Source organism: Eurosta solidaginis, chromosome 3, assembly GCF_040869045.1.
Source record: "Eurosta solidaginis isolate ZX-2024a chromosome 3, ASM4086904v1, whole genome shotgun sequence".
NCBI classification, from domain to species: domain Eukaryota; kingdom Metazoa; phylum Arthropoda; class Insecta; order Diptera; family Tephritidae; genus Eurosta; species Eurosta solidaginis.
This window is the reverse complement of record NC_090321.1, coordinates 169,996,269-170,012,756: the sequence shown is the minus strand read 5'-3', so window position 1 is coordinate 170,012,756 and position 16,488 is coordinate 169,996,269. Positions and strand designations below refer to the sequence as shown.

At 39.3% G+C, this 16,488-nt stretch overlaps 1 protein-coding gene across 2 annotated transcripts in view; it reads right to left on the bottom strand.

Annotated features, from left to right (window-relative positions):
- Positions 1–16,019, bottom strand: part of ClC-b (chloride channel protein 7) — a 34,064-nt gene extending 18,045 nt beyond the window's left edge. The window contains exons 1-6 of one of the 2 annotated variants that reach the window (XM_067773840.1): positions 15,899–16,019; positions 13,055–13,267; positions 12,797–12,998; positions 3,298–3,566; positions 2,624–3,232; positions 2,475–2,568 (exon numbers count right to left, since the gene is read on the bottom strand). In XM_067773840.1, coding sequence (XP_067629941.1) covers positions 2,475–2,568; positions 2,624–3,232; positions 3,298–3,566; positions 12,797–12,998; positions 13,055–13,267; positions 15,899–15,919 — 1,408 coding nt within the window. In that variant the 5' untranslated portion in view covers positions 15,920–16,019. Of the gene's footprint in view, positions 1–2,474; positions 2,569–2,623; positions 3,233–3,297; positions 3,567–12,796; positions 12,999–13,054; positions 13,268–14,148; positions 14,475–15,898 lie in introns of those variants that run through there. The other variant, XM_067773839.1, reaches the window with a different exon arrangement.
- Between the last annotated feature and the right edge of the window lie 469 nt (positions 16,020–16,488).

Below are 16,488 nucleotides of genomic sequence, written 5' to 3'. Positions count from 1 at the left end.
TAGGCTTTCAAGCATCGGCATGGCTATGTCGTCTGGGCCCACTGCTTTGGATGGTTTAGCACGACCAATGGCGTCCTCAACCTCTTTAGCGGTGACGGTGATTGGTGACGCGCTAAATTTGTGTTTATGTGCGTGTCTATTGGCTCTCCGTCTATCTTTGTCGACCGTAGGATGCATTATATATTGTCGGCAGAAAGCACTCGCGCATTTTTTCGCATCCGACAGCACTTTGTCACCAAAGGCGATGGAAACTTTGTCTTTGTGCTTAGTCGGATTCGATAGGAACTTTACGGTGGACCAAAGTTTACCCACACCGGTGGAGAGGTTACAACCTCTTAGGTGCTCCTCCCATTTCGCCCGCAGCAATCTGATGCGTTGGTTTATATCCCTTATTTGGGGGTCGCGTGGATCAAGCTTTCTTATAAGGTCACGTTCTCTCGCTAAGTTTGCGGCCTCCGCCGGGAAGTGGGGCCGGATTTCGGGAAATCTCCCGGCAGGAATGAGACGTGCCGAGGCGGATTCAATGACCTTACGGAAGGCACGCTCCCCTTGGCGGGTATCAGTCGGGATAGGGAGGGCAGCAAAGAGGTTGTCTGTAAAAGATTTATATTCTTCCCACTTTCCTTTTTTGAAGTTTATGAAAGTGTGTTTTTCGGTGACGATGAAGTCGGCGGTACGCTCGAGCGAAATAAGTATAGGCAGGTGGTCGGATGCCAATGTTACCATCGGCTGCCAGTTGACGCAGTTTACGAGTTCTGCGCTCACGATTGAGATATCTGGCGAACTGTAACAGCTTCCTACCATACGTGTGGGGGCGTCTCCGTTTATTGTGCAGAACGTCGTTTCTTCTATTTGATCCGCCAACATCTCACCCCTACTGTCCGCCCGTAAGTTTGAGTGCCATAGATCGTGATGGGCATTGAAATCGCCTAAGATAATGCGATTGTTGCCAGTGAGTAAGGCTCTGATATTAGGGCGGTATCCACTGGGGCAACAGGTGGCAACAGGGATGTAGATGTTGATGATTTCTAGGTTTGCATCGCCTGACCGGACAGATAGGCCTTGACGTTCTAAGACATTGACCTTGCGGTCGATGCCAGGATCAAATATATAATATTGCACAGAGTGGTGTATGATAAACGCGAGGCCGCCTCCATTTCCGCCCTCGTGGTCTTTCCTGTGGACATTATACCCAGAGCAGGTCTGCAATGCAGATCTTGCTGTGAGTTTAGTCTCTTGAAACGCAGCAATGCGGATGTTGTGCCGCTTCATGAAATCGACTATCTCCGTAATCTTCCCAGTTAGTCCATTACAGTCATCTGCAGAATTCTGAAGTGCATAAGGGGAGACGCCGCCACTCTGGGGGTAAATGACGGGTGACTACGCCTGGGTTGTGGAAGGCCTGGACGCAATTGCTGTTGTGGCCCTGGGACTGGGCGTCCTTGGGCAAGCATTGGGGTACCCGGATGATTTGGGTTTGCGACCTGGCAACATGGCGCGATTAAACCCGTCGGGGGGTTGCCGTCGCGGAGACCAGAACATCTAGGAAAGTGGCACCACCCAAGGCAGGAGCTGCATTTGGCGGATGTCGCAAACATATATATTCTGTGCTGGCAAACGGTGCAAACGGAGGTAGGGACTAAGAGTCTGTTTCCCTGACCTACACGATTGCTGCCGGAAAAGAGGGGGAGGAGACGGGGGCAAGGGCTGATGCTCAGCATTGCTACCGACTCTACTACGAAGGTAGTAGTTATGAGTGGTAGTAGCTGTTTGAGTTGTTGGCACCGTGGGGCGCGAGCAGCAGCGGGTACTTGTTGTGACTTGCTGAGCAGCGGGGCTGCTGGAAGGTAGGGGAGGGGCGCTAAGGCGCAGACTACGGGAGGTCCTAGGGCGTGGACAGCGAGGAGCCGCAAAGGATTTATAAAAGTTACGTGAACGTCTGGTTTTGGGACAACCTGTCCGATGCAACCATCCTACACGAGACACACTGAACAGAGTATGACCGTCCTAAGAAGATTCTTTTCCGGCAGATGCAGCAAAACCATTTCTCAGGACCGGGGTCAGGAGACGGACCCGGATTGGGTTCGATACCTTCCCGGAGAAAGAGAATATGGAGCATACCCGCTGCAGGGAGCTGCTGGGAGGATGACAATTTGTGGGAGGGACGCAACAAATTAAATGGGATTACACTGAAATGGCAGTCCTTGGTCCGCAAAAATCCCGAGTCGCTCCGGTACATAGAACCGACGGCCTTGGGAAGCTTGTGCTGCTGTAGTAGATACACCGCACTTAATATCTATAATGTATCGATCTGGCCTAATTTTGTCATTCTTATATGGAACAGATTCAGACACGTTAACTCTATCTTGCAACTTCACACCTACCTTCTGAGCCTCTAGCTATATATATATCTTCTTGCTGAACAGGGTTAAATAAAGAACACGAGTGAAACACATAAATTCTCTTTATTTTACCTGGTGGATCGTGAAAAAGTGAACGTACGGTCGCCTCCGGTGTTTGAAACCAAAGTGCTGCCACAGCATTATATTCATTGTCTTCACAAAATAACTGTTAAATAGAATAATAAGTTACAAAGTAATTTTGAAATATATAATTTTTTTACCTGCACTGGATAATCGGTTGGATCATTCCCGAGAGGGCGACAATCATTTATGAAAAATATCATTATACAAGCTAATGTTACGCCCACCACTGCCACGAGTGCTGCTTCTAGAATCCGTGCTAGTTTGAATTTAATAAAACGTGAACGAAAGCGATTAATACGCGTATTAAGTGAATTCCACATGGCGCCGAGAAGTCCACCAGTTACACCAAACAACATAAATATGGGCAATTCAAAGTATTCAAAACTTAATGGTTGCTCAAATTTTCCCAAATTGAAAAGACCCGTGAAAGTGAAATTATTTAAACCATGATAAGCGGATAGCACTATGTTAAGTGTAAATGAGCTTATTACAGACGCAACAAGTGTACGCCAAATAAGATTTTGGTTCCAAAAACTGGCTGCCTCTTCTAAAGAGAATAGCATTCCACCAATTGGCGAGCCGAATGCAGCAGCTACACCAGCAGCAGCGCCTCCCAAAACAAAATCACGTTTTTCATGATCATCTCGAAATGCACGAAATATACGGAAGTCTTTGACAAATGTTGTACTTTTTCCTTGAGAAATGCCTGCTGCTACAACCGCACCTGCATGAGCCATTGGTCCTTCCTAAATATTATGATTTGTGTATATATTTATTATCTTATACTTAAATTAATTTTTCTGCTGCATACCTTGCCTCCGACTAGACCGCCGACGACAGCTGTAACCACACCAACTGCCTTCACAGTCAACGTTTTAATGCGCACAATTCGTGGAATTTTTACACCGTTTAGATAACTTTTGACTTGTGGCATACCACTGCCAGCTGTGATCGGCTCCACATAGGTAACCAAAGTAGCTCCCAATATCACGGGTACAATACTCAGGCCCATCCAATATAGATATGGAAAAACTAAATTTGCTCCTGGATTCATGTCAGGAGCTATATTGCTGTCAACAGCTATATATTTAAAAAAATATATATATTTAATCTACATTCCTCATCAAATATGAAAGAAAGATCAAAATAAAAGAAATAAGGTAATTTGTTTACGGCTGGCCGAATTCGTCCGGAAAATTCAGTACACAAATTTCCGTTTTTTTATTCCTTACTTTGCATTTTTCTTCCTTATTCTTCATTCTGGTCAGTAAAAATGTTCCGGACGAATAGCTACTTCGTTTTTTTTTTTTAAATATGTAAATAGTGCTATTCTTGCACATCGAAATTAACAGAGCTAGTAAAATATGCTATAGGTTATTGCAATTTTCTAGGGAATAAACGCCGTAAACTTATTAGTTCTCTCAGTGATTATAAAATGATTAATCATTTTTGTCACTTCATCTTACATTTAAAAAGCATTTTTTATAAACCAAACAACAACCGAAGAGCTATCAGAAATTTTTGGGATTGAAATATTTTTACTGTCTTTGGCCTTTTTTTTATAAATATACAAATATGTGATTTAGCATTGTACCTATGTAGTATTCGTTTCTAACCTGTTGGTCTCACTCTAAAAGTATGCCCACTGTAACATATTTACGCACCTAGATAAAACTCAGAAGAAACAATTTGAAAATGTTCAAAATACTATAGACAAATGACTCGAAAAAGACTTAAAAATGTGTAGTATGTTGGTCCTAAGACAGTGGGTTGCTCTTTAATTAGAAGCCTCTTCATTTGTAATAGCAGAGAGGCTTCTGTTGATTAAGAGGCTTCGATAGATTGCCAAATTAATTCTACATTCGAAGTATGACTGAGAAATGAACTGTTATGCAAAAGGGTAATTGAGTTTTCTATGGCGAAGGCATTTATGGTTTTAAATGCTGTCATTTCAGTATAAACCCATTTAATTTGTTGCGTCCCTCCCACAAATTGTCATCCTCGGAACAGCTCCTTGCCGCTGGACTGCTCCATACCCTCCTGCTTCAGGGAGGTATTGAACCTAACCCCCGGTCCCAGACTGTGGTTCTGCTGCATATGTCGAAAAAGGATCTACCTCAGACGGTCACACTCTTGCCAGTGTGTCACATGTAAAGATGATTACACAGTTCGGGCTGTTCTGGGTTAGAACCCAACGTTCGTCGCCCCCAAAATTTCTACAAAACCTTTGTGGCTCCCTGTTGTTCGCGTCCAAAGACATCCCGCGGTTCACTCTCAACGTCCACCACATTCTAGTAGCAACGCTGCTGAGCAGGCCACACCAACAAACCAGGATACCCTAGCAAACAACTGCTTGATCTAGCCCCACCTCCACGGGGTTAAGGACGGCAAACAAGTGGACGCTCTGTACACTGATTTCGTAAAAGCTTTCGACAGTTTCAATCATAATATTTTACTTAATAAACTCGAGAAACTCGGAATCCACTCCAACGCTCTAAGTTGGCTTGAGTCGTATCTCCAAAACAAGAAATTAATAGTAAAGATCGGCAGCAATCGCTCCAATCCTATAATCGTTACATCAGGAGTGCCACAAGGTAGTAATCTGGGCCCTTTACTTTTTTCTTTATTTATAAATGACATCTGACAATGTTTTAAATTTTGTAGCTGCTTCATGTTATGTTGAGTTAATCACATTAGCGACTGTATAGAGCTACATCAAGACATCTTGGAATTGATAAAATGGTGTAATAGTAACGGTCTTTTCTTGAACTTCTCCAAGTGTAATATTATCACATTCACTCGGAGAAACGCATGCATAATGAACAGCTATTACTTTAACGATAGCGACTCATTCAATCGTACAACTACTGTTTACTACTGTGATTTAGGAGTATACTTAGACTCGAAGCTTAGATTCGACTTTCATAGGGAGTGCATAATCAGTGCTGCTAATTTTTAAATGCTTTAGAAGTCCTTTGGACCGAACCAATTAAGTGAATAAAAAAGATAAGCGCACAAAAGAAAACACGTTTAATTAACAGTTGAACAATTCGCTTTTATGGAAAGAAAATTTTATTGAAGTGCTTCTTCTATAAACGTCACATTTCAACTGTAGTTAACGAAGGTAAAAATAGTGAAATAGAATACAGAATAAGAGAGTTGCCATCTTTGTTTCGACAATGGATAATTCCAATACTCCCACTCATTGTTTTAAACAAAATCGGCGACGTTCTCTTATGATGTCATCTCCATCAAACTGCACAAGTATTTATGACGATTCCTATTCAATGCTTTCGTAAATATATCCGCGATCTGCTCACAAGTATTTATAAATTCTAAGCTGAATTGACCATCTTGAAATTTTTCTCGGATAAACTGGTACTGGACATGTTGTTGTTGTAGCGATAAGGTTGCTCCCCGAAGGCTTTGGGGTGTGTTACCGAGGTCCTTTGCCGGATACAGATCCGGTACGCTCCGGTACCACAGCACCATTAAGGTGCTAGCCAGACCATCTCGGGAACGATTTATGTGGCCACATTAAACCTTCAGGCCATCCCCTCCCTCCCCACCCCAAAGTTCCATGAGGAGCTTGGGCGCCAGAGCCTCGTCTGTTAGTGAAACAGGATTCGCCGCGGATAGGTGAGGTTGACAATTGGGTTTGGAGAAGCTATATATTGCGCTGGCAACCTGAAGGGTTGCGCTACACACTCCTTGAATCTGGGATTTTAGTCGCCTCTTACGACAGGCATACCTACCGCGGGTATATTCTGACCCCCTTACCCGCTGGGGGTACTGGACATCGATGTGCTTGGTTCTTTTATGAAAGACGGGAGTTGTTTTTAGTTTTGGTTCATACAACAAACTAATTAAAAAACTTTTAAGCCAGATTAGTTCCTTGATTGCCTGACAAGCCGCCACATATTCAGATTCCGTTGTCGATGTTGAGACCGATTTTTGCCTTACTGATGCCCAGCTTACGAAACCGGACCCAATATGAAAAACATACCCCCTCGTCGATCGTCTTGTTTCGCTATCGCCAGCATAATCGGCATCACTGTAGCCGACCAAATCAAGAACACAATCAATTTTATAAACAATACCCATATCGATCGTGCCCTTAATGTACTTGAATATGCGTTTCACCGCAGTTACGACTTACCACACCGATTGCGTAGCCTATGTCTGATCGTGTCCCAAAATACAGCATCATGTTTATCTCTTGCGAAATCACCAAGGTTCTGATTGTTATCCATTGGAGTTGATACAGTTTTGCTTTCAATCATACCAAACCGATTCAATATCTTTTTAGCATAAGCCTGCTGATGTATGCGTATTGAACCATCTTGACGTTGATCAATTTCAAGACCCAAAAATCGCTTTGCCTCGATAACTTTTACTTCAAAACTGTCTTGAAAGTATGAAATTATCGAATTAATTTCAGTAATGTTATTTGTTACCATCAACCCATCATCTACATAAATCGCGATGATCGTTATTGTCTTATCCTTTCGCCGAATGAAAACGCATGAGTCTGAATCACTTTGTTTTCTTTCAGCTCACCGTACAAAAATGCAGTTTTAATGTCGAACTGCTTTAGCCGCATTTTATTCATTGACGCTAGAGACAGAATTCCACGAATCGATGTATATTTGACGACAGGACTAAGTCTCTTCGTAATCGACACTGTATTGCTGAGTGAGCCCACGAATCACAAGACGCGCTTTATATCTCTCAATTGAGCCATCAGTATTTTCTTTGATTTTAAACACCCAACGATTATCAATAATTTTCTGATCATCAAGTGGCTCTAGCAAATCCCATGTGTGATTCTTGATCAATGAATTAAACTCCTCATCCATTGCACTCTTCCATTGTTGTGCATCGGGTGAGTTCATTGCTTCTTCAAATGTTTTTGGTTCAACAATTGTTGCTGAAAATCCACTTTCAATTAACCGATCTGGACTCTTTACACTTTCTCGCAGATCGAAGTGTTGATTACTTCTCTGGGGTCGAACCCGTTCATGAGTTTCCGCAGTTTATTCTCCTTCAGCGTCAAGAAAAACATCATTATTATCAGCTGATTTCACCTGAAGCATTTTCAGACAATTCTTCATCATCAGTATCAATGTCATCCCGAAGTACAAATTTTTTTGATACTTGCTCATTAAAACCGACATTTTTTGATACTTGCTCACTAAAACGAACATTACAGCTGAGAAATATCTTTCTGTTGTTCGGATCAAATAGTCGAAAGTTTTGGGTTGTGGGCTCAAATCCAATCAAAAATACTTTCTTCGCTTTTGGATCCCACTTTTGTCGACCCGTTTGTTTTGGAACTTGAACAAAACATTCTCTTCCAAATTTTTTGATGTGATCCAAACATGGTTTTCGAACAACCCATTTTTCATAAGGTGTGCTCCCTGCACACTTGCTATTTGTTGTGCGGTTCAATAAGTACGTTGCTGTACGAGCAGCTTCAGACCATAGATATTTTGGTAAACCACTAGCAATAAGCATAGTTCTTGCACATTCTTGAATTGTTCGATTATCACGTTCAATTCTCCCATTTTGCTATGGAGTATACGGTGCAATATATTCGATTGGAATACCTTCATTTCTTAACAATTTCTTGACTTCTTCAGTGACAAATTCAGTATCGTTGTCGAAACGAAAAGCCTTCTGTACCATTGGAATGAAAGAGCTCAAGCATCCATGTACTTCACTTTTCGACTTTATAAGATATGTGAAATGAAACGTTGTTGCTTCGTCTTTAATCAACAAGAAGTAACAAGCGCCACCAATTCCAATTTCTTCCATGGGACCACATAAATCTGCATGCATGTATTCTCCAGCAACTGATAATCGCTTGATCGATTCCTTATGAGTTGATCTCGTAATTTTTCCGTATTGACAATCCTTACAAAAAAATCTTTCACTGTTGGACAAGTCGAAAGTCTCATTACAGACCATCTTTAACCATTTTTCTTATTGAATTGATGTTGACGTGGCTCAATCGACAATGCCACTGCTCAAGCGAAACAGCTGCAACATTTGCAACTTCATTTGTACGTACACGATATTCCATGCGTATTTGTTTCATTTTATCACGCTTACCTAGTGCAACGATTTTACGCTGTTGATCAAGTATTTTGCAACCACCACTTTCAAATAAAACTTGAAAACCTTTATCTGTCATAACTATTGTCGAAAACAAATTTTCACCAAGTTCTGGAACATACATCACGTTTTCAAGACGACGCTGCTCCCACTGATTGTTTACCTTCGCATCTATAAGAATGGTACCAATTCCATGAATCTGGACACGATGAAGATCGGCTAATTTTACTTGACCACTATGTTCTATTAGCTCTGAGAACCACTCACGACGAAAAGTCATGTGATGTGTTGCACCTGAATCAGCACACCAGTAATCTGGATTTTATTCGTTTGATTTGTCCGAATATACTACTGTACACCATGCTAGTTCGTTTTTATTTTCAGTTTTAAGCTGCAGTCATTGGTGCCGTTTGTCGTATCGCTGTAGTCGTATCCCTAACGTAATCAGCTGTTTATCGTTACGACGGTAACCAAAAACCAATTGGTTGGCTACGATACGGTTACGACCTTAGCGGCACCAATAATCGATTGCATTGATTCCCATAAGGTTTGTCGAATCAGCTGTTATAAGGTTACCGATAAAGCACCAATGTCTGCAGCTTTATTGCTATTCGACAAATTTGTTTTCTTTGGACATTTTTTATCTTTTGCCCAATGGCCCATTTGACCACAAGCATTGCATTTCGTTCTATTCTTCAATTCAGCAACATTTGACTTTGGCTTGAAATCTTTTTTGGAGTCTTTGTGTTTATTGTGTTTAAACCTAGCAACAAATGCCGCACCTGATGAATCATTCCGTTCATTGTTCATTCGATTCAAATTATCCTCCTCTAACTGCAAAGATGCCATAAGCGTATCAATTTTACGAGTTTCTTTTGTATTATACCAAATAGTTTTATAGTTGTTGAACTTTACAGGCAAACTACTAATAATACGCACCATCTTCATTTTGTCAGAAAATTTTTCACCCTGTTGCTCAATCTCTGATGCTAATTGATTTGCTTTGGCTACGTACGAAGCGACAGTTTCATCATCCTTCATCTTGAGTGAAAAATATTCTTCATACAAAATCATGGCACGAATTCCCGAATTTTTTTCGTATACACTTTCCAATTTGTCCATCAATTCTTTAGCGGTTTTGCATGTTATAACAGGATTTGCGCGTTCTATATCCAGCGATTGAAATATAGCATTCATGGCTTTACCTTCATTTCTTTCAAAAATATTCCTTTCATCTTTGCTTCGACAATGGATAATTCCAATACTAATTCAAAACTCGGCTTTCTCAAACGTAATTCCAAAGACTTTTTTGATCCGCTAACGCTGAAAAGTCTTTACATTAGCCTTGTAAGATCCATTTTGGAATATGCCTGCATCATTTGGGACTCAGACTTTGTCACACATTCCAGCCGGTTAGAAAGAGTTCAAAGGAGATTCACCAAATTCGCCCTTCGACGAATGTTCACTTTTGAATCGATGCCATCTTATGAACTAAGATGTAGAATTTTAAATATTCAGTGCCTTAATATTCGAAGGAAAACTTGTGGTATTTTCTTTATCAAAGACATTTACGACAACAAAATCGATTCTCCGGAACTACTTTTTCTTCACCCCTTCTATGCACCTGAAAGGTGTCTAAGGGACAAATACATTTTCTACGTTCAAACGCGTAGAACGAATTTTGCAAATAATGAACCTATTCACAGAATGATCTCCTTATGTAACTCTGTTTGCAATCATGCCCATTTTAACTCATGTAAAAAAGATTTTAAAGCTGATGTTATTGATTACTTTCTTTTCAATTGATATGTTCCAGTATTCCTATTAATATATAAATGCTTGTACATGTGTATTTATTTAAGCCGTAGCAAATTTCTTACAAAAATTGTTGTTATAATGTCATTGTAATTATAAATTGTTACCATACATATATTTTTCTATTTCGATAATTTTTATCTAAGTTGTTACATATCTGAGGACTACGACCGGTAGATAATAATAATAACTAGCATCTCTATAAGCACTATGATGAGATCCCTCACCTGCCAACACACCCGTTTGATCCAGACAAACATAAGGAGACCCTAGATCCACACAGAATCGGTAAACGTCTTTGCCAGGACGCGCCCAATAACAATATACAATATCCTACTCGTGCAGAAAAAGAAAGCATACTACCAAGGGAAACACGTGTCACGCTGGCCCATCTTTGTTCTAAATACTGTAATAGGTTACTTGTCCACAATAAACACCGACGTACGTAATGTATGCCCTGCATGCGATGTATCCCCACATGACACTGTTAATACAACAACAACCATCTTTACAACGGTAATGTGGAACCTACGCCTCTAACACCAATCTCCCTATGGCACTCCGTCGTCTAGTCGTTTCGTCGGAGTGGTCGTGCAGTGTCATCCTCGGCTCAACTGCAATTATTCGGGCTTTTTGGTTGAGCTGAAAATTTAAATAGGCCTTAAGGTTGGCTTTGTGCTTCCTTCTGGCGTTTTGGTGGAGTTAGGAGATACAATGCTTCACTGACCTAGAGTCAGGGTGGTGGTTTTGCACTACTAACAGGAATCAATGAATTTATAATTGATCGCTTATTGAAGTTTAAAAACTGGCGTGGTGCCATATAAAAACGAACTCGCTCTATATATATAACGGATCGTAACGGGACAGTGGTTAACACATGGCAACAGGCCATATATTGAAAATTAACATTTATTTATATACTAAAATTAAAGATAATTCTCGAAATTATCATAAAAACTAACGGAACAAATTACGGCGTATAAAAGAAAATTGGTCGCATATATGCTTTATGCTGAATAAGTAGCTCGTTTAACATAGTATGCAATACTGAGTGCATACATCAAACAAACTGTAATTTTTATTGCAAAAATTGAAATTAACTTTTTTATGAACATGGATATAACCTGGCATGGAGCCATTCAAAAACCAAGCTTAATTGAAAATACGAACAATTACAAAAATTAATACCAAATGGCAAGCTGCTACCTTATGGTTCTGGCTTCTATGGTATTACCATTGTGTACTAGTGGTGGAAAAATAAATATAAAAAAACATTACTGATTTTGTGACTGGCGTGGTGCCATTTAAAAACAAATTGAACTGAAAATACTGTCGGAATATAACCTGGTTTATGAGGATCTTAGGAATACCCACCACAGAAATTATATCTCTAAAAACAAAAAAAAATCTCCCTGGACTCCTTTTAAAGGACTTTGGTGACAATTTGTGAGTGGTTGTGCCCATTAAATGGAGCGCTGTTAACACAACAACAACATCAAAATATAAGCGCATTTATGATTTTTTTTAACCGCAAGACTAATATAATCAACAATTTCACTACATAAATGAAGGGTAGGAAATAACTCGCAAGGTGACTAGATATTACTCCAAACTTGATATTATTCTAATCTTGAACTTGTATGCATTTTCTTTTACTTGGTAAGAAACTTAAGATATATAAAATAGCCCAAAAAATATCTCTATATAAATATCAATTGTTATATCGTCGGTCCAATGCCAAAGAAACGACTGTGCATATTTGATGTGTTGAGAAAAACGCGTAAGACATTGTTAAAAAAAGAGATTTAATTAATAGAGATTTAATTTTGTATTTTTCAACCACTATTGGAAGCATATATGTAATACTCCTATATTGCTAATAGAAAATGCTCGCAATGTGTTTTGAATTCGAAATCAAAACAAGTCAGCCTATAAAATTTTTGTGATTGTAGAAGCATAAGTGTGACAAGAAAAAATTTTAATTTAGGTACATTCGCTTATTGAATACAAAAACAAAAACGCTTGAACAGCAATATATCGGCACTCTGATGTTTGGGAATGTACCGAGCCTTTTGTAGCAATATAGGAGTATTACATATATGATTGGAAGGTTGACTTTTGTAAACCACTAAGTAATCTTAATAAAAAAATGATTTTTAAATTTTTTTTTCAAAAAAATCCACATTTGTTGGTTTGGCTTTGCAAAATTTGACATATATAATATTTTTTTAAACAAAAATGGCATATTTGTTTCTTTGGCATTGTACCGACGATATAAGTTTAAAAAAAATTAAAAATATTGTATAGCCGAAGAGAAACAGACGGCTTACGAACCTTTACAATTTTGTTATTACGAAAAAATCAATTATAGAACTCACATTGTTTAAGAAAAGTATACTTCACTGCAGATAATTCTTCGATTGGTATATCAATAAGGCAGGCAATGAGTGCTGTTACTACCCCAATTTGTATAAAAATAAACCAACGTATAATATCTTTACGAATATTGAAGAGCGCATTGTCGATGCGTTTTTGTTCTTCTCTAAATAATACGTTATCACACACGTCGTAGTCTAAACTCTATAAAAAAAATGTTATATATTTATGTATGTTTGTGATTTAGTCAAAAAACTTACTTCGTAAACATCATCTTCTAGGGCGGGTGTGTTGACTGTAGAACGGGTATAAAATGTAGGATCGTTTTCCCTTCCACCATCGCCTTCCCCATTATCGTCCAGTGTATTAACTGATGGTATGCTGATGCTGTTGTTGCTCCTACTGCTATTTGTTTTTGACGCATTAACATTATTGACTTTACCATTATTAAGCGGCTGCTGTCCAACGTTCGCCTTTACTCCACCCCCCATAAAGGTGTTAGATGCAACAAAATACATAAGAATGTATTTTAGTTAGACAGGTCCATATGTATGCATATTTAAAACATTTTAAGTGATAAGCAATTGTAAGCTGACTCATTGCAAAGCTTGTATGGCAAGAGTACTAACAAAATATCGCATAAAAATGGAAATTTTTCAGTCAATGCAGCACCCTCATATAAAGCCAAACAGGAGCAAGGCCGAACAGAAAAGCTGACCAACAAAACCAACCGATTATGAGCTGTTCGAGGTAATTTTGTTCGACCACAAGTGCACGTCCAAAACTGTTATTATTAAATATTAAAGGAAAATTGTGAATTCTACTCGAAACTAATTTGAACGTATGCATGAATTTGTAGTTGATGTAGCTCATGCGTTCAAATTATTTTCGAGTATAGTTATCAATTTGGGTAACGTTTTACAAGACGGTGCACCACCATGATTCAAGTATGAATCATGGTGCACCACCTAATTTTTATCAAAAATTGTCAAAAGACGCATTTCGACCTCCATTTTTAGAAACCGAAAGCGGAAATTCTAAATTTTATTTCTGTCGAAAGGTATTTACAAAAAACAGAAAATTACCACAAGGGTGTCCGAAATATGGGACACCCTCTTGTAAAACGTTACCTCAATTGTTTGCTGGGTATGAGCAACTTGCCATTAATATTAAATAATAACAGTTTTGGACGTGCACTTGCGGTCGAACATATTGCCAAAAACCCCATTTAATTGAACGTATGATCCTTCTTGCTTTTTCTGTTGCCCCTCAAATGCGCGGTGTTCTTACAACCCTTGTGATAGACTATTACCCTATTCCCAAAGGGTATCTCTTTCCTAGACAAGTAACTTACCGAAGGTGAGGATATAGGTTCGACATTACCAACTAGTAGCGCTGGAGGTTCGTCATCATCTTGAAACTTCCGGTAATTCACATCTTTAGTAGGAACAAAAGAAGTATCATTTACCACTTTTTGCTTATCAAGTCCTAGCTTGTTTGTTGGCTTAGTTAACAAGATTTCGTCATCATCACTTGACTCTACATCTATTAAGTTATCTACGTCATCCTTTTTCTTCATTGTGTTACTAGATGCAACGTAAATTTCGTAAAAATAATGTAAGAAACTGAAAATCAACAATTGGAAAAATTTTATGTGGACTAGAGATTGCAAAATTTATCGAAAGCGAGATGTTATTCGATTTTCGATTGGTTGGGGCCATTGTGAATTCATACATTTGGCGAATGTTTGAAATACGCGTTCACAATAGTAAAAGCCGCGGCACAATGAAATTTTTCATATAGATCATAGCGGAACGATACAAGGTGGCAGCATAGTGACATACCTACAAACATAAATAAAAATCCCATGTACTTTGTTTTTGTAAATACGAGGGACAAATGTCAAAATCGTACTGCGCCGGAAGTTGATGTATCAAATCAAATAAAAAAAGTTTATAATCAGCTGTTCCATGCTGCCACCTTGTATCGTTCCGCCATGATATAGATGCATATGCCACCACAAGCCACAATCGACCAAGATATTTATAAAGGGTTGGATTTTATATAAGGTGCCCCGATTTTCAAACTTTTGTTCAGCCTTTTTCTGCATTTCCACTTGGATTGGAATTTTTTCGATTTGGCAATTTTGGTATTCTGTGTTCCAATCTCTTTCGATCCAACTTCGAATCGTTCGATTTTGTGTATTCTGCATTTCGATCGTAGTATTATGAGGTGGGTTTTGTCGAAGGCTGAGGTAGCACTCAGTCAATCCAGGGTCAAGTAGAGGTCCCACAAACCCCCACTTAATAAGAACACAGTTGTTATGTGTTAATGACGAATACACACACACGCACACACGGGTTGACGGGTAGTGAGGGCAGCTTTCCGTACAATGATGGCGGGGGAGGGAGGCGAGCGGCGGCCAACGGTCGTTGTAATAGCAGAGGGGTCGTTAAAGCATTTATCGACTGTACCGTTTCTGCAATTAGATCCGTGTCTGACACGAAGAGCATATAGTAATTGTACCACTACTGCATCATATTTCCGTTGCTTTTTTCGGGCATGTTATTCAGGTTGGGCTCCTTAGTACAATTACCAATTAATTCATTTCAAACGCTTGATGGTCTTATGTGGATATGTCTGTGAGTTACTTTGATACGAGGTGTAAGACACGAGATATTGCGAATACAAAAATATGGAAAACGTTCAATGGATGGGTTTGAATAGAATTATAAGGTCAACAGTTTTTCCCGTCGACAGTTTTTTCCCACTCGAACGGTAGCTAGTAAAGATGCAATTTTGCTGAGAGGCGTTTCAAAGCTGAAATACACTCGAATGAATGCCCACAATTGACTCTTTTTTTTTTTTTTAATTTTTAAAATGTTTACTGTTTACCCACCACAAGTTTTTCCTTCAGTATGTTCGATAACTCCCTTTACTAAATATACCACAGCTATCGCACACATTCTCACAACGATATTGAACAAGCAGTCACGGTTTCGAATGGTTTTACTAACTTTATCGTGGATCTTTCGCGGTTTATATTTTTTAAATTTCAAAATCCATTTTTAATGCGGGAGTGATATGGTTTTATAACTTCTCACCTTTTCCTTTTCCGCGTGCATAATTTTTCTTCATGGTCAATAACAAGTTGAGTCGATTTATGTATTTTAATGTGATCATACTAGATATTCTCTGGACTGCACATAATGACATTGTGAAATAAACAAACTACAGCGATAATGAGGGTGATATTTTTAATGTGCACTTTTGTGTGGGTTTCTTTCTAGTTAAATTGGTAATTTCGATTTAATTTCCTCATTCGTTTCTGCGGTTTTATGCAACCACATTATTTTCATTCGTAGTTTGTGATCGTCTACGATTAACAGTAGTTATTATGTTGTAGTCATAACAACATTAGCACTTTTCTATAGAGAACAGATATGCATACAGGAGTCGTCGGGAGCTTTTCAGTTACTATATACAAGTTGTCCGTGCCAAGCTAAGAAAGTTAATTGCCAATAGCCGTTCAAACGGGTTTGGCCGGCCAACAAGTCGCGGCAGTCCTTCTTCGTTGGGCTAACTGGCGCCGCCTATTGGTAACATCAAGTCAGTTAAATCGTTTTCCACCTGGTCCTTTCAGCGGAGTGGCGACCGCCTTCTTTCATTGCTTCCGTATGCTGGTTCCAACAGG